Source organism: Malus domestica, chromosome 09 (genome assembly GCF_042453785.1).
Source record: "Malus domestica chromosome 09, GDT2T_hap1".
Lineage (NCBI taxonomy): Eukaryota > Viridiplantae > Streptophyta > Magnoliopsida > Rosales > Rosaceae > Malus > Malus domestica.
Genome location: NC_091669.1, coordinates 13,146,577 through 13,171,733, shown reverse-complemented (window position 1 = coordinate 13,171,733; position 25,157 = coordinate 13,146,577). Strand labels below are relative to the sequence as shown.

The window sequence follows — 25,157 nt, the reverse complement described above, 5'->3', positions numbered from 1 at the left end:
TTTGAAATTGGCATGATGCATGATTCTTATTATGTTTTCTTTTTATTTTTTATAATGTAGAATTTTGATAATAATTACAATAGTTCAAGTTTGATTGAAAAAAGTGAATTGCAGAAGTATTTGGAGGATAAAAGAATAGTTAGAAAATTAGACATAGATGTTCTTTCTTAGTGACAAATCGAGTGTTTTCATTATCTGATACTTTCTCAGTTAGCACGAGATGTGTTAACAATTCTCATTCAACTGTTGCGTCAGAATTTGCATTTAGTATTGGGGGTAGACTAGATTAGTATCGTAGTTTATTGTTGTCAGAACCATTTCAAGCTTTGTTGTGCAACGAGATTAGCTATTTGGAAAATGAGGTAATATATTTTTATATGGTATAGTATTATTGTTTTATTTCTTTTTATAATTATATTTGGTAAACTTCTCATAATTTGAATGGTTTATAATGTTTGATTTTCTATACTTGGTTTATGTGGAAGAGAGTTTTGATGTGGAAAGCCTTACCGAAAACATCATCAATATAACTCTTGAAGACAATAGATCAAGCCAAAGTTCCAATACAATTTCTCCATGATGATCGATGAAACTAGAAGGATTTTGTAAAAAGAACGACATGCAAGCTTTGAGTTTCATTGTGAAGGTTTTAACTTCTTAGAAAGGTTTCACAACCTTGAAAAGAAAAACTCCTTCATTTTGCATATCCTTGCATATTTTATATTTTGTAGTATACTAGTAGTGTATTGATACTTTTTTATTAGGTTCTTATTATGGAGTATGTAGATATATATAGCACTTAACGACAATTGCGTTTTTGTGTTTTGAAGTAATATTTATGTGGCGATCTGGCATTTGCAAATTTAGAAAGAAAAAAAATATTTTTCTTAACAGGTCGAGTCATTTTACCCTTTAAAATAGTGGGTGTGACACAAGATGATCCGTTAAGATAATAGGTGTTACACGAACACAACAAACATGATCCAAACACGGCAAACACAACTCGTTTGCCAAGGCGGATACCCTCATTCTCATGGTTTGCCACAAAAGGGTACATGTAATATCAATTTCCAAATAAAAACCTCACATATATAATAACTCACTCTAATGAAATACATTTTTCACTTGCATTTTGCTAACACCACCCCACCATTATCTTATGCCATATGCAATAGAAATTAAGCATTATCGACCTAATTTTATCCTAATTTGGAGTTTTTCATTCTAATTGATTTATGCTATCATTTTTGTTTTTGCCTTCTGGCTTTATATGTATAGATAAAGGAAAATGATTTTCACACAATCATCTTCTCTCCCTACATATTTCTAGCTAGCCATTTGATGAATAAATAAAAAGAAATCGAGGATTAAGTACCTAAAACCTCTCAAACTTTTATTGTCATTTCAAATTTGTCTCAACCTTTTTAAATATTCCAAATAAATACCCAACCTATTGAAAATGTCACATTCGTTAAGCCCCAATTAAATTTATGTAAAATTAACTAGGTTTTATTTAGTTTCCAAAATCAATAGAATGTCTTGGAAGCTTGGCCTCCACCAACTATTGATCCCCATTACCCCTATTAGGCTATCACCTCCAAACCCAACGCACAACCCTTAACTCCACCCTAAAACTTAAGTCGCTAACATCAAGAAGAAGGTCATGGAGGTTGCTGAAATGATATGGACTAACATGATGCTCTCAGCACCATCTTTACTGCCCATAAAGAAGAACTGGAAGTTTTACAAGATGAGCATTGGTGATGAAAAAATCACAAGAGTAGAAACACGCTCTTTGGAATCTTATCTGGATTCTGGCGATGAAAAAATCACAAGAACAAAAACAAGCTCTTTGAAATCTTATCTGAATTCTTAATCCTCTTCTTTGTTAGGAGATTGCCATCTTTATGTAATTTCAATTTTAGTCCATATTTTATTCAATTCAATACTCGTTTGATCATTGGGTTCCATATTATATAATACATATTTTGTTACACCCACCTTCATTTATAGATAATATAATTAGGTAATTATCCCCAAACCTGTTATTAATCTATCAATTTAGTCCTAATTCTATCACCCTATCAGGATCTAAAACTTTGATTCTCTTTATTCTTAAGCTGCCACGTGGCAACACCTTAACAATCTCACATTTCTCTCTCTGTCCCCTACCCCTCCCGTGACTTCATCTTCTTCTTTTTCTCTCTTCTCTCTCCCTCTCGAAACCCTCATCTTTCTCTCCCTCTCTTGCACCGTGAACACACACACACACACACATCCAGCTGCATCACCTGCGAGGAAGACACCATCATCATCAATCCTTCATCAGCTCTCTTTATTTCCTGTGGTACAAAGACAAAACCCAAAAAACGATCTCCGGCGAGATTTCCTATTTCTCCGGTTAGGTAAGCTTCGAGTTCTTCCTATTTCGTCCTAGAATCATACGTGAATGTGTTTTGAATGGGTTTATTGCGTTGTTGTCGAAGTTTTAGAACGAAATCGAGTCAGGGGAAGGCACACCCAGCTCCTGCAAGGCCGTGGGTGTTGAGGGAATTTTCGGTCATCTCCGGTTATTCTACGGCAAAAGGAAGGTATAAAGTTGTTCCTCTCGTCTTGTGTTTCATTTTGGCACCTAGATCGGAGTCTAGGGTTGTTGTTTGCAGTCGGTCGGAGCTGGGAAAGCTCCAGCGTTCTTCTTCGGTGCACCAGGCCTTTTAAGCTGCTAAGGCACTCGGGCTTTAGGCTCGTGGTGAGCTCAACCCAAAACCCTAACCCATTTCCTTTTTATTTTATTTTGTTTTTGTTTTATTTCTTTATAACCCAAAAGGCCTTTGGACCGTTTTGTTTAGGGCCTGTGGCCCGTTGACCCAACCTAAAACCTATTTAGCTTTTGTTTTATTTAAATAGGGCCCTTTGGTCCATTTTCTTTTAAGGGGCTTAAGCCCAATCCCCCTAAACTCTTTATAATGAGGCCCTCGGGCCGTGTAGGTCTGGGCCTGAGCCTAGAGAGCTCCTAACCCATTTCCCTTATAACTTATCCCACCTATTAACCCTTTAGACCCAAAACCCTTAGGGCCTAATCGGCCCAACCCAAATCCAAGCCAGTCTGACCTTTGACCGTTTGACCCAATTGACCGTTGACTTTGACTTTGACTTTGACCGATCAACAGTCAACGTTGACTTTTGGAGTTGACTTTTCAGGGTTTCGTCTGGGACCTCTCTTGGGCTAATTTCGACGTTTTGGACCCGTTTTTAAATTTCGTTTTCCTAAATTCAATTGTTTGATTAGAGTTTGACTAAAGGTACTCCTTCATGTGAATAGGTGCAATTATTAATGGTGATTCTGTTATTCCTTTTTGGTATAGCTTTGCACCATCGATGTATGATGAGTGGACCCCTTCAAAAGAATGTTTTAATAGTAGAAATACATACATGAAAAGCATGATTTAATGTTATGTTTTATGAAATGTTTTGTAATATAACATGTTTACTGAGGCTAGATTAAATTACTACTATTTTTCATATAACCCATGTTCTTATAAAATATCTGATGGATGATGATATGATACTTAGAACATGTTTAGAACACCTCTTTATAGTATAGATGATGGATGACTTTATACTATGAAGTTGTTTTTCAATATAAATATGTTAATGGTTTTGTACTTACTTAGTGGTCCTTTTCGCTACGAGACGTAGGGATAGATTCCAGTCCGTCCCGGGCGATGGTTTGGTGTTGGCATAGGGCCTAGAGTGTGTTTCCTTTGGCTATTTAGCATAGGGACGGGGAGTTGGCATGGGGCCTGAAATGTATTTTCCTCTGACTGTCTGCTCAGAGACGGGGAGCCGGCATAGGGCCTGGGGGTTATCAGACACTCACCAGTGATTATTATATATACAAGTTATATTTTGAAACATTGCACAACATGCTAGGTTTCGGAAAACCTATGTTTTTCATTATATATGTATTTTCATAAACTTAGGGGTTAGTATGTTGATAACTGTTATATATATATATATATATATATATATATATATATATATATATATATCAAATTAGTCCACTCACGTTTGTTTTGCGCCCCCTTCAGGACCTATGAACGAGGATTATGACATGAGCTACGAGGCATTTCCCTACCAGTGATTCAGTGCTATATATTCTTTGCTTCTGCACCTATTGTAATATAGCACTTCTCTGTCTTAAGTTCCGCTTATACTCTGTAATAGACTTATGCTCTGAACTTATGTATATGACCATAATTTTATTAATTAGCAGTTGGACGTTAGTTTGGTATTATTAGTTCCTATTGCCCGTTTTAGCATATTTCTTAGCTTTTACTTAAATTAAATGGCTTTCGTCACCCTTCGAGTGTCGGCCAGCACGTGACCATCCTGATGTCCCGAGGACATCGGGGTCGGGGCGTGTCGTATTTAAAATTTAGATTTTGAGGCAACTAATATTAACGTTGATCATGATACATCTAGTTGGTGGATTTTGAATATAAAGGTTGGGGGTTTTAGTGGTTGTGGGTTGAGTTTGGAGGTGGTGTGGGCTTGATATTTCCCAATCTTCATTTTTCCATTTTACTTGTGAATTTGTGTATTCATTTTCATCTTCATGTCTTTTTTAATGTTATTATTATTATTATTATTATTATGGTGTCCAAGTAAGCTAAAGATTGGGATCGATTGTTGCCACATGTATATTTAATAGAATAAATTAACTGGGGCTTAACATATATTACATTTTCAATAGGTTGAGTACTTATTTAATGAACAAAAATAAACAAGTGTGTATAAAAGGATTAAAGAGATGTGTGGATATCATTTAATTTCTCTTGATAAATTATTTGTTTAATGCATCTCTCTGTTAAGCTATACATTAATTGGTAACTATCAAAATGTAACTCAAAAAAAAAAAAAAAAAAGGTATATGTATTGTGATGAATTCTTTGTAAAAATTGAAATATATACAAAGGGAAAGAGAGATTTAATAAAATCGGGTTGTTCTTAAACATTAAGCAAATGGAGGAAAATTGTAATGTATTACACGTAAAATATTATGAATTAACAAATAAGTGTTTCATTTAGTATATAAAATGCATTGCAGTTTTTAATTTTACCTTGTTGTTTTAGGATGCTCCCATTTGAAAAAGTCTCTAGCTCCATCCCTGCTTTCAAATCACTTCCAAATAGGCCTTTAACCGATCGTCGCATCGGTTCCCTTGGAAATATTATTGGGGTTAGGTTGCACTTGGGATAATGTGTTAGGATGTGAAAATAAAACAGTCTCACGCTGGTGAAATGAGAAACCTTGCAAGAGTTTATAAAAGGTTGGACTATTCCCTATATTGCCAATTGGTTTTATGGTGGAACCTCAACTTCCTTCATGGTACCAAAGCCATGTTATCTCATGTGTGAAACCCAACGGCCACATATGCTCCATGTCACCTCATTTGTGTTGTCCACGTGTTAGGCTTGAAATTTACCACACATGAGGAGGTGTGTTGAGAATTAATGATCTCACATTGATAGGAGGAGAGACATTGCATGTGCTTATAAGTAGTTGGGGTACTTCCATATTCCAAATTGGTTTTATGGTGAAACTTCAACTTTCTTCAATTGACTTTATGGTATCAAATACTAAGAATATCAAATTTATAGACTTTTTTTTTTTTTTTGTAAACCATATGATGTGTCATTTGATGGTTGGACTTTTTTTTTTTAAAATCATTAAAAAGAAGCCCAACCATCAATCACCACATCATGTAGTTTTGTGACGACTCATCCCGAATTATAATGTATTTTATCCCCGATAGCATGGAAATGTCGATTTTACCCTTGAGCGTTAGGTTGTGAATGTATAAATGGACTAAGGAAATGGACCAATTATCTCATTTCCGACTTCTTTGGACCCAATTGAAATTTGGGGTTGTTTGGGATAATTTTTAGCCTATAATTGGTGGCCCAATTAGAGCTTAAGAATTGTATATGGGTGCTCAATCCGGATCAAGACACACACACACACCTTCACATATGTTCACCTTCATGTACTGCCTCTTGTTCTCGAACTCTCTCTCTTTGTACACCTAAGACCAGCCACAAATCCCTTCAAATCGTCGTAGATCGAGCTAGTGGAGGTTACTTCTGGGTTCCTTGGAAGCTCAGGAGTCGAACTATACCCTTAATTTGGAGGAAAAATCTTGGGAACTCGAGAACCAGTGAGCTCCGACGTGATCATGGGTGTTTCTGGGGGACTTAAAACAAATGTACGAAGTTGTTAGAGAAGTTTTGGAAGGTTTTGGACGTCGAGACACTCGAGTTCGTTGAGTTGCAGACTTAGCCAGTTTTTCAAGAAATTTTTTCGACCAGTTTCTGTTGGGTTTAGGACGTAAAAGTGGTAAGACTTTGTTCTCCTTGTCCAGAGCTTCATTTTGGTACAAATTTCATGGAAATTGGTTGAGAAATGAGTGAGATATTAAGGTTTAAAGTTTTTCTAGAAACCGACGAGTGCAGCAGTGGTCGGCGCGGGACTCCGGCGAACCGAGGGAGAAGATGAATATTCGGTCAATTTTGATGGAATATGCTATTATTTAACGAAATATTCCCTAACGTCGTTAAGGAATCCGTCAGTGTGCCAGGCACGCGCCTGCGCGTGGGCGACGCGTGTGGCCATGCCTTGGCCAATGCGTGAGGACGTGTGGGAACTTAGAAATTTTTTCTAAAAATATGGGGATGTTCGTGGGCTTGAGTGGGCCACGATGGTATATTCAAATACCCCAATTGAGCAACGTATGAGAAGTTATTTCCTAGTTTTGGTTATATGCTTAAAATAACGTTAAAATAGTTGTTTCACATATATGAGACGTTTCCAGAGGACGAGTGCAGTCAAGCGAGACTCGGGGGTTACGACCCTTGCACATATCAGTGAGTGGGCTTTTGGTTTTCAGTATATATATATATATATATATATATATATATATATATATATATATATATAGATATGCTTGGTATTTTTCCCATAAAACTTATTTAAATGGTTTTATGTTTTGAATGCCATGCCAAATGTTTTATACTTAGAATATGCATTTAGTAGTTGCATATATTATTGTTGGTGCTGCGAATGCTCAGGTAAGTTCCAGGTGGGTTTATATATTGTGGATGTGAGTTGCATGGTTATGATTACATTTGATGCATTTAGAATTCATAAACCTGCACCCCGGTGTTAATGCTCCTACCCATGGACAGGGCACAGTCCTTCACGTGATGTTCACCTCCCGAACTGCATGCTCACCTTGGATCCAAGTTAGGTGCACAGTCCTGTCGTACGAACCACTATAGGTGGTTCTGACTCGTAGGTGACCCGCGACTATTCGCACAGTCTTCACGTGATCGTAGCACTTGAGCGTATTTATTTACATCCAGTCCTGTCGTACAGACCATTCTAGGTGGTTCCAACTCATGTGTAGGCATATTTGATGAGCTATAGGTTCAGCCGTACAGGCCACAATAGGTGGATCTGGCTAACATATTACTTTTCATTGATTTACTTCACCTGGTTTACTTATTTCATTATGTTGAGATATTTGGCATGACGTACATGTGGATTTGGCTATTTCAATTATGGTTTCGATATAGATATGTATTCTATTTTCTGGGTAATTATACGGGTTTTACGGCGAGGGGTTATTACTTTTAATAAGTGAAATGGTTTTGAAAAGCTTTGTTTTTGCTCACTCACACTTTCTGTTTTGCGCCCCTCCAGGTTCTAGGTAGGTGTGCTTGTTGGTGGCTTGCGAGGAGTTGACAGCGGTTTTGACAGACTGTAATTAATGTAGGACCATCTTTCTGGTATTGTATAATTAGTATTTGTCCTGCTGGACTGCACTTAGGTTACCTATACTCTGGTTATGTGTAATTATACTTAAATCTCGTCTCTAGCACCTATATTTTCATCTAGTGTAAATTAGTTAAATTGGGTTTTTTTTTTATTCACATTTTTATATCCTTATCACTTCCGCACTGCGCACATGGCTACGTCTCCCTCACATGACGGCCAGCACGCCTTGATTTAGGTCGGGATGTGTCAGTTTACAAAAGATGGTTTGAAAATTTGATGATCTAGCATCACCCAGAATAAATATAACTTAGCTTCAATAAGGGTAAAAACAAACTAACACATTAGCACTAGGGTTTTCCGAAGTTTGAGAGAACCAATTTACTCCATTTAGGAAGGTGCCAATATCAAAACAAATCTTGCTTGAACACTATATTCCTGTTAGCAGATACAAACCATATGCATTACTTCTTCTACTTTCTGGTTTCTAACTAGAAATTAACCCTTGCTTGATATAGTACATATATAATATGGTCCTAAGAATCTAATGTAAGAATATGAACATGAGATTGGATATTTTGACAGTGAATGATTAAGTCCGATTGGAATAGGAAAGCCATGAGGAGCTCTGTGCAAATCCTTGTTTGTGAAGGATTCTGTTATAGCATGTAAACTGATATGGATTGGAAAACATAAGTTGTTTTCTATTAAATTTTAATAGGGAATCCTTGTCAAGTTATAAGAAGGATATATATGTGCTTATATATATATATATATATATATGTATGTTGTAACCTCTGCTCTCACAGATGTGTGCTCGATTCAGAACTAAGTCCTATTCTTGGTTAGAGCTTAGAACAATCTGACAGAGAGGAGAAGGTTTGCAGCGTACTGAGATTGGAAATCAGCTACCATGGCAACTTCCAAAGGAGGTTCATCAAGTTAGTAGGTTTGCAGTGTTTTATATGTAAAAGGTTTCGAGCTTTCTTGATTGTGATTATTGCAACTTAATCTCGTCCTTGGCAAAATAAGTTTAACATCTAAATCCCATCTCGAACTATAAAACTAAAAATTTTAAAAACATTCGAATAAGCTGATTAATTTGGTTAATTTCCTCTTTTAATTAGTTATGAAATATCTAAGGAAATTCATCATTGTGGAACTTAAGGAAATTAGCACGATCAGTCATCACAACCCTATAATTGGCAAGACAACAAAACTTTGCTCACAAAATATAGCAAAACAACATTTCCAATTGAAAGGCCGGCCTTAGATATCTCCTCCCTTAAACTCAACCTCTATCCAACACACAAAAACAACCCAATTGAGCTGTCATGCCGCACTAATTAGACCTTGTCAATTTTCACAGACCATGGTTTCCTTGATTTCTTCCAATATCATTCTCTCCACCTCTTCCTCTTCTTTGGTTTTTGGTCCCTTCACGCCCACCTTTTTGCACATCCTCTAATTCCCATTGTCAATAAGCACCAATAACAAAACTAAAAACCCAGAGAGAGAGGGAGGGAGGGAGGGAGGGAAGGGGATTTAGTTTGTTCATTTAATTAGAAACCAGTTCAATTTCTGATTAATTAAGCTGGGAACCCCTTTTGGTTTGTACTACAACAACATTGCATGGTAATGGGCGCGCATATGGCTATGACTAGGCTTATGCGCGCACCAAACCCTACCCCAACATTTTTTCTTACCCTCTTTGTTGGTTATGTATCATGCATGGCGGTTTTACCGTTTGGTTCACCAATGGATACAACCACCGATGCCCTTTTGAAGTTCAAGAAAACGTTGCAATTGGGAAACAACACCGAGGCTCTTAGAAATTGGGATCCTAACAAAAACCCGTGTAATGGTAACAAGGCGAATTGGGTTGGCGTGCTTTGCTTTAATGGGAATGTCCGGGGATTGCAGCTCGAAAACTTGGGTTTACAGGGAAAGCTGGATTTGGAGCCTCTCGCTCAGTTGCCTTATTTGAAAACCCTAAGCTTCATGAATAACGTGTTGGATGGTCCATTGCCGGACCTTAAGAAATTTAAAAAGTTAAGGTCTTTGTATTTGTCCTACAATCATTTCTCTGGTGAGATTCCAGCCGATGAATTTGAAGGTATGCATTTGTTGAGGAAATTGTATCTTGCAAACAATGAGTTTTCCGGCAAAATCCCGTCTTCCCTTACTACTTTGCCTAGGGTTTTCGATGTGGGTCTTGAGGGGAACAAGTTTAGTGGCCAAATACCTGATTTTAAGCACAAGGCTTTGAAGAGGTTGAATGTATCTCAAAATGATTTGGAGGGTCCAGTTCCAGAAAGCCTAAAAAAGATGGATCCAAGTAACTTTGCAGGTAATTAATTAATATCGTTCATGCGTTAGTTTTGTTGCTATATTTGTTTGACTGATTAGTTTTGAATTGAAACTGAAATGTAGATGACTGATTCATTTTGAATTCAAAGTGAAATTGCAACGGATGTGATCATCAAAATTTTCCCATTAGGGTCATCATCCTTCATTTAAATCATCACCATTAACCATTTATGAATTTGGATCTGATTTTAACCAAAATGCAGGCAATGGAAAGCTATGTGGTTCGCCTCTTCAGGGAGCATGCAGCCCCCCTCCTCCTCCTCCTTCTCCACCTGCTCCTCCTCCTACAACTCCTGCCCCACCGCCTGAATGCACGGGGGATTCATGCGGTGCGTCTAAGAAGCCGTCAGGTCTAAAAGTAGCCCTAATTGTGGTGAGTCTATTACTTCTACTGGCCCTCATTGCTGCGATTTTCATGTTCCTCAACAAGAGAAAGCAACGATCAGAATTAGACGGGACTGAATCATTGGACGAGTCCTCCAATTATACGGCAGCTGCTGCAAGCAGCCAAATGGATGTTAAGTCGGTAGAAACTAACCCACATCCAAAGAGAGCTGACCAGGGAAAGTTGTCATTTGTGAGGGATGACAGACAGAGGTTTGATTTGCATGACCTTCTCAGAGCCTCGGCTGAAATCTTGGGGAGCGGGAATTTTGGGGCTTCCTACAAGGCTTTGATCATGACTGATGTTGTGGTGGTCAAGAGGTATAAGCAGATGAACAATGTGGGAAGAGAGGAGTTCCATGAGCACATGAGAAGGCTTGGAAGATTGACACACCAAAACTTGTTGCCTCTGGTGGCCTATTATTATAGAAGGGAAGAGAAGCTCTTGGTTTCTGACTTTGTGGAGAATGGTAGCTTGGCTTCTCATCTTCACGGTGAGTTTTTTTTTTTTTCTTGTGTCACAAGTTAGCTTAACATTAGGTCTCCTTAATTATGTGCATGCTTGAATGAGTACTATTATGTTCCACCTACAATATTTACTGACTACATTTTTCATGACGTTTCTCTTAAGATTCAGTGGAATCCACGTTGCTGAGTGAGAGTGTGATCGTTAAAATATAGTACGAATTGATTTACTAATTCATAGTGAAATAACATCATGGTGGTAAATTTTTGTTTTCACAGGCAATCATAATTCAGATATGCCCGTGCTTGATTGGCCAACACGTTTGAGAATAATCAAAGGCATAGCAAGGGGATTGACATACCTCTACAGCACACTCCCTAGCTTGGTTGTACCCCATGGTCATCTGAAATCCTCTAATGTGCTTTTAGACGAAAACTTTGAGCCCCTACTGAACGACTATGCTCTACTCCCCGTGATCAACATGGAGCAAGCTCAACACCTGATGATGGCATACAAGTCACCCGAATACGCCCAGCACCGACGTATAACAAAGAAGACCGACCTATGGTGCTTCGGAATAATAATCTTGGAGGTGTTAACCGGAAAGTTCCCAGAGAACTACCTCAAGGAAAGTTATGATAGTAAGGCGGATTTAGCAAATTGGGTCAATGGAATGATCAAGGAAAAGAGAACAAGTGAGGTGTTTGATGTAGAAATGGGGAGAGTGGGGAACAGTAGAGGAGAACTGTTAAAGCTCTTGAAGATTGGAGTGAGTTGTTGTGAGGAGGATATTGAGAGAAGGCTGGATTTGAATGAAGTCGTTGAGAAGATTGAAGAATTGAACGAGGGAGAAAGCGATGGAGATTACCGATCAAGTGTTTCTAGTGAAGGAGATGATTACCCTTCACAAGTGGTGTGATTTGAGAAATAATGATTGCTTCTTCATTCCAAATACTACTGGCTGGTTGGGACTTAGGGAAACCAATGTGTAATAATGCAGGTGTACAGGTTTCAGCTAACTTCATTCGGAATGAACCATTCCCATAAGTTGAAGCATGCATGTGCAGGGAGAGATTTGAACTTAAAGAAATGAAGAACTATTTTTTATTTTTTTTGTGTCATTATTATTTTGCTACCATTTCTTCTGGATCAGGAAATGGGGTTGTACTGTAGGTGTTGGGGATGACACTCTTGTATCATCTTGGTGTAATGCGAATTAATTAGTTGATAAAACTAGTTAGAAATGCTCTCTCTAAATTCAAGCATGTGTTTTGGTGTGTTTCCAAGTTGAAACGAAGGCTTCTAAATGGAATTATAAATTTGATAGAGTACACTCGACCGGATCAAAAACCAAAAAAAAAATGAAAAATTTTCAATTGGTGTATTTAGGCCTAATTCGGACGGATGTGATCGGAATTAATGAGTACCAATTTCATTTAAAAAATGTTTGTATGAGAAATGTCTTTCAATTTTCATTCTGCAAAAAAATGGAATTTCAACATCCATTTTCAAAATTTTGAAATATTTCTAAACTATATATCTCAAATTTCTTTCAATAATAACTTGGAATCTTTAATATGACAAACAATTTGAAACCTAAAAAAACTAGGGTAAATTACATAATACCTCATTAGGTTTGAGGTCTATTACAACCTTATACAACATCTTTAAAACATTTCACTTTCATACCTCACATACTATTTTATTTCAAAATAATACCTCAGTTACATTTTCCATCTATTGATCCGTTAAACGCAGACGTGGTTGCCACATGGCAAAAAAAAAAATTTAATTTAAAAAGAAAAAACCTGAATCTTCTATAAAAAAAATAAAAAATAAAAAAATAAAAATAAAAACTTAGAAAACGCAGAACCCACCCCCGCAACCTCTCCCCACCCCTCTTCTCCCTCCCAAGCCTCCCGACCACCTCCCTCTCCTCCACTCTCTTCAGCTCCCTTCCCATCCAAAAACCCACCCCATCCCACCCCACCCCCACCTTCCACGAGCCATTTCTCCTCTTCACCCCCACCCCCTCCCCCCCCCCCCCCGGCACCCACCCTCTTCTCTCCTCTACACATCCCACTCCTTAAATCCACACCCATTTCCTCTCATTTTCACCTCACGAACCTGGAGATGGCAGCGTAGATAGGATTTGGGTTTTTTTTTTTTTTTCTGGGTTGAAGGTAGGGGGTCGGGGGAAGAAGATGAAGATGGGGGAGAAGAGAGGAGGAGAAGGGGAAGAGAGGAGGGGGAGGGAGGTGCATCTGCGTGGCTCGTGGGGGGATAAGGTTTCTGAGTTAGATTAATCACCGACAGGATTCGAACCCACGCCATCATGCAATGGCTCAACACTTTTCCACTATTGTGATAAAGGACCACTTGTAGTAGATTTTCACTTTTGAAATAATATAATTTCAACATGAAATCAATCATCTCAGGTAGTTCAAACTTAAAAATCAAATGCGTTCTAGAAATTTATATAACTTTCGGAAGATACATTCCAGTATGCCAAAAATTTTGAAATTTTCAAAATATAGAGGGCGAATTAGGATCAGCCAAAAGTTGGAAATTATTTTATCAAAGTCAGTCAAAACAAAAACTTTCAATCCAACTTGTACCCCTAAATGTATTTATAAAACTTCCACAATGTATCGTTTTAGTGCAAAAAGTGCATTAATTCTATAAGTAAGTTGAGCTTCTATTAAGGAGTAATTCTTGGGTCTAGATACCTGCACATTAGTCGTGCGACCCTCTACACAAAAGGAGGGACTCTTTGTGATTGAACTCATCGAACCTCACATTTCACACGGCCACTTCATGTTTCTACTGCCTTATTTGGGAAATTCGCACCAGGGCAGACCCTTACCAAAATCAAAACAAAAAAAAAATTCAATATTGTTTTATAATTTACAGCAACTTATTCGGTTTTCAATCTTTATTATTATTATTTTCGATTAGTTTCGTTTCACTTTGTATAAAGTTTGGTGATTATCCATTCTAGAAACTTAACAAGCGCATTTTAAAATTTTCAAAGCATTACATAATGGTTTGTGACTCTTATTTAGGGAGTACGAGACCATAAGGAGGAATCCAAAGAACTTCATATTCTACTATCCGAAAGAAGAGGTATATGGTGGAGCCAATCTGGGGCATTGGCTACTGTTGACCCCACTAGCATATAAAATACCCTCTTTGAAATTTCATGCTAATTCTCAAACAAGCTCAAGACTTATCAAATACGCAAATGCCTTCTCCACCCAGCCTTCATATCTCTCAATTCAAAGCTTCTTCGGTGTTTAAGTTCGATCAACCTACCTTCATCGCACTTGATTATATCACGAAATCTTAATCATATCAATATTTTTCTCATCTTGGGCTTATTGGGAAGTTTTAGGGTTTTGTATTGATTGATTGATTGATTGGGAATGAATTTTTAGCAGGAAAAAAAATTATAAATTGGGAATTCTATGCAAAGTATGATCATTTTTTGGAAGCTTCAATTTTATGATCCCATCGTTTTAAATTTCTAACTCCATCAAGAACGTCATGATTAAAAAAACATATCTTTCACACGCGTGGGCAAGAAGGTTGAAACCAAAGTGTCAAAATAGGAAATGTCTACATTAGTAGTACATACTACATGCTGATATTATACTACACTAATCGCATCAATATTGTCCTCACTTAATTACTTGTGCAACCAATAGATGTGGAGTTTTATGCAAGGTTTAGATTCAATTAGAAGTAGTGTGATTTGTTTTGTGATTCAACAATTCTATTGACTTATATTTCAATAAATATTGGTTTGTTTCAATAATATTCAAATCGGTAAAATTACTCATGGTAAAGATAGACCTGGCATTCGTGTCGTGTTTCCCGTGTTCGTGTCGTTTTCATGTTATACCCGATATCTTAAAGGGTCGTGTTATGTAACACCCCTTAAAATAAACGGGTAAAATGACCCGACCCGAAATCTACCCGATAATATTAACAGGTAATATGACCCAACCCGTAATCTGTTAAGGAAAATATATTTTGAACCATCAAATGAAAAACATAATACTAAATAAGTATATACATACTATATTATCACATTCAAAACATAAAAACGCATTTGTCTTTCAAGTATTACATATTTACATACCCAAAATAAGAGCATAATTTAAAAAAAAACATTAGAACATTACAAAATATCAAATGTTCAAAAGATTTGCATAATTAAGGGAGCTATGTTTCAATGTTTGGAACCTTGCACATTTTCTTACAATCAAACTCTTCAATTTTCATCAATCACCATGAGAAACGGTATTGGAACTTTGGCTTGATTTATTGTCTTCAAGAGTTATATTGATGATATTTTCAGTGAGACTTTCTACATTAGCACTCTCTTCTCATTTATCCTATGGCTATTGTTTAAGTAAAGTCTTTAATAGTTTTTTTTTAATTAATGTAGAAGTGTGAAAAATATAGAAAAAATATATATATAAACGCTCATAATGACAAGCTTTACAACTAGGGCTTAACTTTGAAATGTGCCACTATAATCAAATAAATCATGGATCAAAATTTAACCGTCGATTGTTGTTTACATTTATGCTTCATTTTTCTCACCAAATTTTGTTTTTTTTTTTAGATTTTGTTTTTTGAAAACATGATCTATTAGAGGATACAGGAAGATGAATGGTTCGGATAGTTGATATTATGTTCAGAGTTTTACCGTTAGTAAAAATATTGCTTGGTGTTTATAAAGTCTCTACAAACTATATGATATCGACTCATATTTCAATTAACCGTAAATATTGGGACGTGATATCAAAGATCCGAACCGTTCATCTTCCTACATCCCCCATAAGATCATGTTTTCAAAAAAGAAAATTTTAAAATGAAATTCAATATAAAGAATAAAGCCTAAATGACAATCGACGGTTAAATATATATTTAAGGTTTATGGATTATAGTGTCGGATTTCGAAGCTGACGCCTTCACGAAAATTGTAAAGCTTGTCACTACGAGTGATTGTATATATATATATATATATATATATTTTACATTTCTTACACTTCTACAATAATTATTATTAATTTTATTACTTTTACACTCAAATAAAAAACACCATTCATGACGGTTTGGAGGGTTTTAAAAATCTAAACGATAATGTAAGTGTAACCATTGTCTACTCATGGAGGAATGATGAATCACGAGTGTTTATATATTCTTTCACATTTTTCATATTTGTAGGGATGTCTTATTGCCTATACTAATACTATACTAGTTGATTTTAATTTTAGACAACAACATGTTAAGTAAAATTGATCCTATTAATGATAATAAGAAATTCTCATAATAAAAATAAATAAATGAATAAGACTTAATTTTTTTAACTTATATAGAATTATAATACAAAAATATATATTTAATATAGAATATACCAATATATACAATATGGCTATTGTATTTTATAATAATTTTTTTAGTAATTAAACTTTAAAATTATAATTTAGTTTTCTTAACGGGTCGAAACGGATTACCCACGTGTATACCCGTTATTAACGGGTCACCCGATAATGACCCGATTAGTTATTGTGTTGACCCGAAACCCGTCATTTTCTTGTCATTTTCGTGTCATGTCACCATGTCGTGTAAGAAACTGTCGGGTCTAGATAAAGAGCAATCTTACTGCATGAATTACCCTTTACTGTTTGACCAAAAAAAACTCTTTGTGAAGATAACTTATAAGTGAAAGATAGAAACTACTCTTTGGAAAAAAAGATTGTTACTACTTCAAGTTTAACCAAATAGGATACATAAGGAGAGAAATAATCGAGATCTTTAAAGTAGTTAGCTTAAAAAAAAAAATCCAAAATTTAAGTCCGTACCCTAGATGTATCATAACATAAAAATAGTATTTTGTGAGAGGGGGATTTATCCATGGCCTATGCTTTGATCTTCTAGTTTTGGCAGCAACTCTCTCAATCGTGAGGCTTCCACATACTTTGCTTTTTTTTCATTTTTATCTGAATTGTGAGGCTTCTATTTGAAAACCCGAAATAGAAAAACGGCCAGCTTCTGAACAGAAAAAGAAGACCAAAGAAATGTGAAAACTCCTGTGCCTATTGTGCCTCATAAGTTCTTGTAAACCCTAAATTTTAAAGTAGTTTTTCCATTTATTTTTATGTTTATATTTGTTTAATTAGGAACAAAAGGTTTTAGGCCTCAAAGATCTCTAGGTTAGTTTTTACGCATCATGGAAGAGTTTCTACCTGATTTGTTTGTGTCCTATAAACCTTCTTGATTTATGCATGTCATCTTTGCTTAGAGGTCATGCTAATTTTTTCTGTATCATTCTAGTATTCTCGGACCTAGAAACATTCTATTTTTCATAGTTAAGAGGATTTGGAGAAAATGTGGAATGCGAAAAAAGCAAATGGAGCAAAGAAGGAAGCAGGAGGAAATGGATTGGTGGCAGTTGCCATAGACAATCAGAAAGGGAGCCAAAATGCACTCAGATGGGCTGCTGAACATGTTCTCACCAGGGGCCAAACTGTCATTCTACTACATGTTCAGAAGACATCATCAGTTTGCCCCTGTAATCTCTCTCTCTCTCTCTCTCTCTCTCTCTCTCTCTCTCTCTCTCTCTCTCTCTCTATAGCTAGCTAAAAAATTACTTTTCAATGGCAGGCAATGATACAGCTTTTTTTTTTTTTTTTTTTTTTTTATGGGTGCAGTGGCTGGAAACAATGCTGTTGTATGCAATATAAACAATCCGTCTCAATCCCCGCGCAAACAGCAACTCGAAAAGATGGCCAAGGATCTGTTCGTTACCTTCCATTGCTATTGTACTCGTAAGGATGTAGGTTTCGGAGCTCTTCCTTCGAAAGCTTTTTCCATGACCAACCTGCATTAAATGCTTTATTAAATTTTTTGGATTACAACCCTAAAATTTCTTATGCATTATCATATATTGTAGTGAATGCATATCAAAGCATGTCTTACAAAAACTTGTCTTAAATAGTACATAACATCATTTAAAAATCAAATAAATGTACCCTTTTGGGAAGAAGGAATTATCATCGCATTTCTTACGATTCATAGTTTCATATAACTGTATCTTTGTTACTTTTGACTGATTTGTTTTTTCAGATAAACTGCCTTGATATCATACTTGAAGACTCAGATATACCAAAAGCACTAACAGAGTATGCTTCCTATGCTGCAATTGAGACTTTGGTTCTGGGAGCTCCATCAAAGCATGGATTTATAAGGTAATTGCCCTGTCTTATGATTTACTTTTATTAACATTTTCTTAACATTTCCACCAAGATCATGCAAAGAATGGCAATGAAACAAAATGCTACAACAAGAAAAAGCATTATCCACGAGGGAAGAATCACACTATTTATCGATGAAAATATTGTTACTCAATATTCCGTAAAATATTAGCATGATGCTGATTCGAGCAGGAACACGTTGATTGTTTTCAAACTGTCATGGTTAACGTATTTTGCACTCTCATATAAGCACAGAATTGGCAATTTCATAATGGAATTCACTAGGCAATATGACACATTTTAATGGTACGTGTAAACCCAATATATACAGACACGTTTATCCATGCTATAGCTTGTGTAGACTCATTCAGTGGGCTTAAAAATCGATGATTTACTCATTCAGATTCAAGTCATCAAGTATTCCAAGCAGTGTATCAAAAGGGGCACCTGATTTCTGCACCATATATGTCATCTCCAAAGGGAAAATCAATTCAGAGCGACATGCTTCTCGTCCAGCACCTCACAGTTCTCCGCTACTTGCCCAAATAGAGGCATTAAATCAGCAAAGTGCTAAAGCAGCTGAAACACCTAAACAAAATATGTACTTGAAAGGTTTGTTTCTCTTGGTTATTAAGCTTTCTTGAAAACCAAGTTTGGTTGAGTACTAAAATTATTATTTTGATCCTTTACATCCAGCAGCCAGACCATCGTTCAAGCCTCGCAACCTGCAAGATGAAGCAGCCAGGTAAGCCGCAGCATGCTAAACCATTTTTTGAGATACAATATGATGTGATGAGCAGACAATCTCTTTGTACTATGTTGTTATGCGTAGTGAGTATTGATGCCAATTTACTGAGAAAACTGATCACCATCTTGATTGGAAACAGATACGCATATGCAAGAGGAGGAGGTTTTAGTAATGGAATGATTGGTGGAGGGTTCTCAGAATCGGAAAGTGACATATCATTTATAAGCTCTGACAGGGCGAGCACTGACCGAGCGTCATCTGTGATGTATGACTATATGGACCGAGGGCGGCTATCTACCAGCTCAGACCAAAGCTTTGGATCAATGCGCCTAGGACCTAAGTTTGCGGAACTCAATTTTCAGCAAGATCTCTCATCAGTTTCACATGAAAGCAGCCGAACATCATCATCATGGTCATCACAGAACCTGGTAAGCAACCGAAAATCTCAAACCTTTTACATCTTATATGATGATTGTTTCCACCATCATCACTTTCTCAACATTTTTGTTCAAATATCCTTCCTCTCACATTTTCTAGATGATTTTTGCACTGCATTTATTAAACTGACGTAGGATGAAGTAGAATCGGAGATGAGGAGGCTAAAGCTAGAGCTGAAGCAAACAATGGACATGTACAGTACGGCATGCAGAGAAGCAATTACAGCTAAACAGAAAGTGAGTGCAAGTCAGATTTGCTTTCTGCAATCTTTTCAAGATGCCATTTAAATTTATGTCCACGACAGGAAATGAAGTTGCACAGCTGGAGGGTTGAAGAGGAACAAAAACTAGAGGAGGCACGACTGGGTCAAGAAGCAGCACTGGCAGTTGCAGAGAAAGAAAAAGCTAGGTGCAAGGCAGCCATGGAAGCAGCTGATGCAGCTAAAAGAATTGCAGAATTTGAGTCAAATAAACGGGTAAACACAGAAAGTAAGGCTCTTAGAGAAGCAGAGGACATGAGGAAGCTATTGTCAAATCTAGCCCACACTGATGACAAGTATAGGAGGTATTCCATTGAGGAGATTGAAGAAGCAACAGAACACTTTTTGCCATCTCGAAAAGTTGGGGAAGGAGGTTATGGTCCTGTCTATAAGTGCTATCTTAATCACACGCTGGTTGCAGTCAAGGTCTTGCGCCCGGATGCTGCTCAAGGAAGGTCACAGTTTCAGAAAGAGGTAAGGAACTGAGAATCTTATTTAGCTATCATGATTCGTTAATTTTCTTTACCTTGGTTTTGTGCTGAAAAGAATTTCATTGGAAAAGGTAAGTATAAGAAGTGAACTCCATGCAAAGGACAAAGATTTCCGAATGAAATTAGCTTATTTGACATTGTAATATTTTTGTGACGAGTTAAACATGTCTGTACATGTTTTTTTCTATTACAACATGCTTTTTTATCTTACATTTGGCTCTAAATTGCATCCTACAAAGATATATGGTAAAAAGATATGATATCGAAAAATTTATACCTAACCTCTTCTTTCATGATTTGATGCAGATCGACATACTCAGCTGCATTCGACATCCCAACATGGTGCTGCTTCTAGGAGCCTGCCCGGAATACGGCATTCTAGCCTATGAATACATGGCGAATGGAAGCTTAGACGACTGTCTCTCAAGAAAAGGGAACACTCCAGCTTTGTCTTGGCAACTTAGGTTCCGCATTGCAGCTGAGATTGCCACAGGCCTACTCTTTCTTCACCAGACGAAGCCGGAGCCCTTGGTGCACCGTGACCTCAAGCCAGGCAACATTTTGCTAGATCACAACTATGTGAGCAAGATTAGTGATGTCGGATTGGCCAGACTTGTCCCAGCTGTTGCTGAAAACATGACGCAGTGCCTCATGACAGCAACAGCCGGAACATTCTGCTATATTGATCCTGAGTATCAGCAGACAGGTATGCTTGGTGTAAAATCTGATGTATACTCCTTAGGCATTATGCTTCTTCAATTGGTAACAAACAGACCACCTATGGGGTTGGCTCACCATGTCGAATGTGCAATTGAAAATGGCACATTCGTGGAGATGCTGGACCCATCTGTGCCTGATTGGCCATATGAAGAAGCCTTGAGCTTTGCAAAGCTAGCAGTCCAATGTGCAGAACTTAGACGGAAGGACAGGCCGGATCTTGGCACTGTGATACTGCCAGAACTAAATAAACTGAGAGAACTTGCTGACGAAAAGATGAACCACAAGATATTAGGAGGCAATGATGGCCCTTCTCCTTATCATAGTCATGTTGCCGATCAACAAGTAAGTCAAGAAAACTGAAGTTCGGAAGCATTTAGTTGCATAAGTCTACCCATAAAAATTTAAATAGAAACTCCCTACCTTCCCTAAAGTTTCTTCGTATTGCAATTAAGTGTATAGGATTAGATTGGATAGGGCAGCTCTTTGGAATCAATGTTGAAGGAAGAAATGGATGGAACTTCCAAATTTTGTCCAAGCTGAAGGTAGACGATGGATTAAGCATGAACGAAACGTATCCTCCAAATCTTACCATTTTATTTATAGATTGGAAGCAATGAAGTTAACATCCATTTCTTCGTTCAACATACACATAATCAAGCGAATCATCCGATCAGATTCAATCTTAGACAACAAACGAGGCGTAAGTTAGTATTCCAATGCCATAAAAACCAATAGCAACTGTAACTTCTTATAATGATCATCAAATTTAACTAAAATACTTGAGAAAATCACATCTTCTGCAGGAAGTAATAAGCGATCCACAGCTCAAGAATTCGGAAACCTCAAAGAGCCAGTCGAGCACATCTTCACAATCAGAAAATCAAGCAGAAGAAGCAGGTATAGACACCATAAACTATAGACTGACAAACAACCTTTGGAAACAAATTATTGAGAACTGAATTTTAATTATTTTTCGATTTACTTTTCCTTCACAGGGACAACTGCATAAATATTGATAGCAAGTTTCTGTGAGTTACAGATATAACATTGCTCCAGTGACCTCATTAGAATAAGGGGTGTGATATCTACACACTCCTATTTACTTCTCACACACCATTTTAAATTTTCGACCGTCGGATTAGATGAATTGAAAAATATCAACGGCGAGAAATTAACAAGGGGTGTGTGAGAAGTAAAAAAAAAAAATGTGTGGATAGCACACCCCTAGAATAATTGTCACACATTTTTTTCCTCAATTTTTCTTTTTTCAATTGAAATTTTGGATCCCAGAATGTTGGATTTTTTTTATTTTTAAATTCAAATTCTCTGCCAGCCTGAAACTTTGTTCCAATTCTCATGTAAATATGATTGGCATTACATGTAAATATATACAATTTATGAACAATGATGATTTTTTTTTAACTCTATGAACAATGATGATTGATGAGTATTGAAATGTGCAAATTCAAAATATGCTTGTAAAATAAAAAGACCAAGAAATCAAAAATTACTTACAGGTCCTCAATTTTTGCTCCAATTTTCTGTACAGACATCAAATGGTGAAGGCTATTTCTGAAGAAAAAGAGAAAAAGTTTTGAAATTGCAACCAGAATTCGACATGGGAGAAAAGCTTCATCCTTGTTTTTGCAAAACCCGGCCCATGTTCTGTTTCCCTTAATGGGCTGCATATACCTGGCCCCATTTACATTTTGAGGGCCTTAAAATGCAACAATTTTTTTTGGCCTAATCGGATAAATGGTCTCCGTAGTCATAAGGTATTCGGATGATAGCCCCTGTGGTAAAAAAAATCGGATTTAAACCCCTGTGGTCTAAGTCTGTTAGGATTTATGCCCTTCTGTTAAATAATGTTGACGTGGCTGCCACATATATGCCACGTAGCTGCCAAATGTCTGCCACGTGACAAAAATAATAATTTTTAATTTTTTTTAAAAAAACCTGAATTTTTACAAAAAAAAAAAAAAAAAAAAAACCCAGAAGCTCCCCCCGCCTTCCGCCCGTTCCCCCCCCCCCAGACTTCTTCTTCTTCCCGCTGGAGCCCTCTCCCCGCGCGACCCTCCTCCCTCTCCTTCTTCCTTCTTCTTCTTCTTCCTGCCGGTCTCCCCGCGCGACTCCTCCCTCTCCCTCTTCTGCCAAATGTCTGCCACGTGACAAAAATAATAATTTTTTTTTTTTTTAAAAACCTGAATTTTTACAAAAAAAAAAAAAAAAAAAAAAAAAAAAACCCGGAAGCTCCCCCCGCCTTCCGCCCGTTCCCCCCCCCCCCCCGGACTTCTTCTTCTTCCCGCCGGAGCCCTCTCCCCGCGCGACCCTCCTCCCTCTCCTTCTTCCTTCTTCTTCTTCTTCCCGCCGGTCTCCCCGCGCGACTCCTCCCTCTCCCTCTTCCTTCTTCTTCTTCTTCTTCTTCTTCCCGCCGGAGACCAGCTCCCCCCCTCGCCGGAGCCCTCTCCCCGCGCGACCCTCCTCCCTCTCCCTTTTCCTTCTTCTTCTTGCAGATCTTGTTTTTTTTTTTTTTTTTGTTGTTGTAAAAATTTAGGTTTTTTTTTAAAAAAATTAAAAATTATTATTTTTGCCACGTGGCAGACATTTGGCAGCCACGTGGCATATATGTGGCAGCCACGTCAGCATTATTTAACAGAAGGGCATAAATCCTAACAGATTTAGACCACAGGGGTTTAAATCCGAATTTTTTTACCACATGGGCTATCATCCGAATACCTTATGACCACGTGGACCATTTATCCGATTAGGCCATTTTTTTTAGGGGTAAATTATATTTTCCCCTTCAAATTTAGGTGCAATTATACAATTGTTTTTGAAATATTTTTAAAACATTTCATTTTCACATCAGAAAATGATTATTAAAGGACTGGAGTGGCTCTGAGACCATTCAGAAGCTTGGATAAGTAGCTGTGAAGACCACTGAGAGCCACCCAAGTCTGCGCTGTGGACCTGTGGTGGAGGATAAGTGCAGGAATGGGTGCAGACTGCAGTGCAGGTTCTGCAAACAGAAGGAGAAAGAAAAAGACTCTTTTTTAAAGATTACTTGTCCAAAATGATGTCATTTTAAGTCATGTCATTTAAAAAACATTAAAGCATAGACATGTGAGAGGCTTTGATCCACGTGAGAGAGCATTAACGAGCAGCTCACCATTTTCAATTTGAAGTTCGAACCATTTTAAAATTAAAAAATAAAGCCTCGTTTGGTAAGGTGAAGCACAAATTTCAATTTATCTTTGTCCAACCTATCCTCATTTTACTTTACCTCACTTTACCAAAACAGGAAATGATCGTCTCTGGATCTCTTCTACCTAATTCATTAAATACGGAGATCCGAATCATTGAAATTTAATCCAACGGTTAAAGTTATTATAATTTTTAAAATGGACCCCTGTTTGTAGCCGTTGGATCAAATTTCAATAGCCCGGATCCCCAGACTTGATGGATTAGGAGGAAGGGATCCGGAGATGATCCATTTCCTACCAAAACTAATTTCTAATTGGTTATCAGCCTGTCCCTATTCCCAACCTCAACCAATATGTGTATTTACTTATTGAATTGGTTTTGGTTTTACTGGTTGCAACTGTATCAGTGGATGGAGCATTTCAACCATGAATATACTTAAGAGTCCACTCTATAACAAAATGAGGATCAATGGTTAAATGATAGATTTCCACTCTGTAACAAAATAGAGATCAATGGTTAAATGATAGCTTAGTTATTTACATTGAGAAATATGTTTTTCTTATATTGACAATGAAACTATTATGACACGTTTTTAGAGTATGAAAACTCGTAATTGATAGGTTTAGTCTATGTAGCTTGTAATGTTGTTTGTATAAAGATTATGAACGAAAAATTGTAGGTTATTGTTTACTTTTTCAATGTTATTTTCATCTAATTTTTTTTGAGCTTATATTGAGACAACTCGATGTTAAAATCTTAAATCTTTCATTGTCTCATACATGTAGTTATTATTTTATTTCAATTTTATACAACCGTTAAAATATTTATTAAGTTAGCCGTTAAATGATGACATGGTGACAATGGGTTCTACATTTCTAGTAACGTGACTGCCAATCTGTGTCGCATGGCCAAACAACTAATAAAATATTTAATTGTTATAAATTATTTCAAATCATTTAATATATCATCAAA

At 36.9% G+C, this 25,157-nt stretch overlaps 2 protein-coding genes and 1 long non-coding RNA gene across 6 annotated transcripts; 2 read left to right on the top strand and 1 right to left on the bottom strand.

Moving 5' to 3' along the window:
- Window positions 1-9,173: 9,173 nt before the first annotated feature.
- LOC103443362 (pollen receptor-like kinase 4) lies at window positions 9,174-12,301 on the top strand. The gene is made up of 3 exons (XM_008382194.4): window positions 9,174-10,187; window positions 10,411-11,085; window positions 11,336-12,301. Exons 1-3 carry the CDS (start codon window positions 9,470-9,472, stop codon window positions 11,974-11,976), a joined length of 2,034 nt encoding a protein of 677 aa, XP_008380416.4. The 5' UTR covers window positions 9,174-9,469; the 3' UTR covers window positions 11,977-12,301.
- Window positions 12,302-17,459: 5,158 nt separating this feature from the next.
- On the top strand, window positions 17,460-22,770 carry LOC103443383 (U-box domain-containing protein 35). 3 transcript variants are annotated; one of them, XM_070805415.1, is made up of 11 exons: window positions 17,460-17,643; window positions 17,783-17,907; window positions 18,198-18,319; window positions 18,729-18,937; window positions 19,022-19,070; window positions 19,213-19,501; window positions 19,646-19,747; window positions 19,816-20,244; window positions 20,568-21,323; window positions 21,785-21,878; window positions 22,531-22,770. In XM_070805415.1, exons 1-11 carry the CDS (start codon window positions 17,460-17,462, stop codon window positions 22,542-22,544), a joined length of 2,373 nt encoding a protein of 790 aa, XP_070661516.1. In that variant the 3' UTR covers window positions 22,545-22,770. The 3 variants fall into 3 exon arrangements, with proteins under 3 accessions (XP_070661516.1, XP_070661517.1, XP_070661515.1); XM_070805416.1 differs by lacking the exon at window positions 22,531-22,770 and adding an exon at window positions 21,977-22,403 and having other exon boundaries at window positions 19,025-19,070; XM_070805414.1 differs by lacking the exon at window positions 22,531-22,770 and adding an exon at window positions 21,977-22,403.
- Window positions 17,496-20,679, bottom strand: LOC108174171 (uncharacterized). Of its 2 annotated transcripts, none has more exons than XR_011571500.1 (3): window positions 20,539-20,679; window positions 18,773-19,050; window positions 17,496-17,952 (listed from the first exon to the last, which is right to left on the bottom strand). It is a non-coding gene; the product is annotated as an uncharacterized lncRNA (long non-coding RNA). The 2 variants fall into 2 exon arrangements; XR_001790967.3 differs by having other exon boundaries at window positions 20,544-20,676.
- Window positions 22,771-25,157: the final 2,387 nt, after the last annotated feature.

Coding starts and splice junctions, on each gene's coding strand:
- LOC103443383 (XM_070805415.1), top strand. CDS start 17,460: ATGTGGAATGCGAAAAAAGCAAATGGAGCAAAGAAGGAAGCAGGAGGA. Junction 19,502..19,645: donor CATGGTCATCACAGAACCTG/GTAAGCAACCGA, acceptor AAACTGACGTAG/GATGAAGTAGAATCGGAGAT. Junction 20,245..20,567: donor GGTCACAGTTTCAGAAAGAG/GTAAGGAACTGA, acceptor GATTTGATGCAG/ATCGACATACTCAGCTGCAT.
- LOC103443362 (XM_008382194.4), top strand. CDS start 9,470: ATGGTAATGGGCGCGCATATGGCTATGACTAGGCTTATGCGCGCACCA. Junction 10,188..10,410: donor GGATCCAAGTAACTTTGCAG/GTAATTAATTAA, acceptor ACCAAAATGCAG/GCAATGGAAAGCTATGTGGT. Junction 11,086..11,335: donor CTTGGCTTCTCATCTTCACG/GTGAGTTTTTTT, acceptor TTGTTTTCACAG/GCAATCATAATTCAGATATG.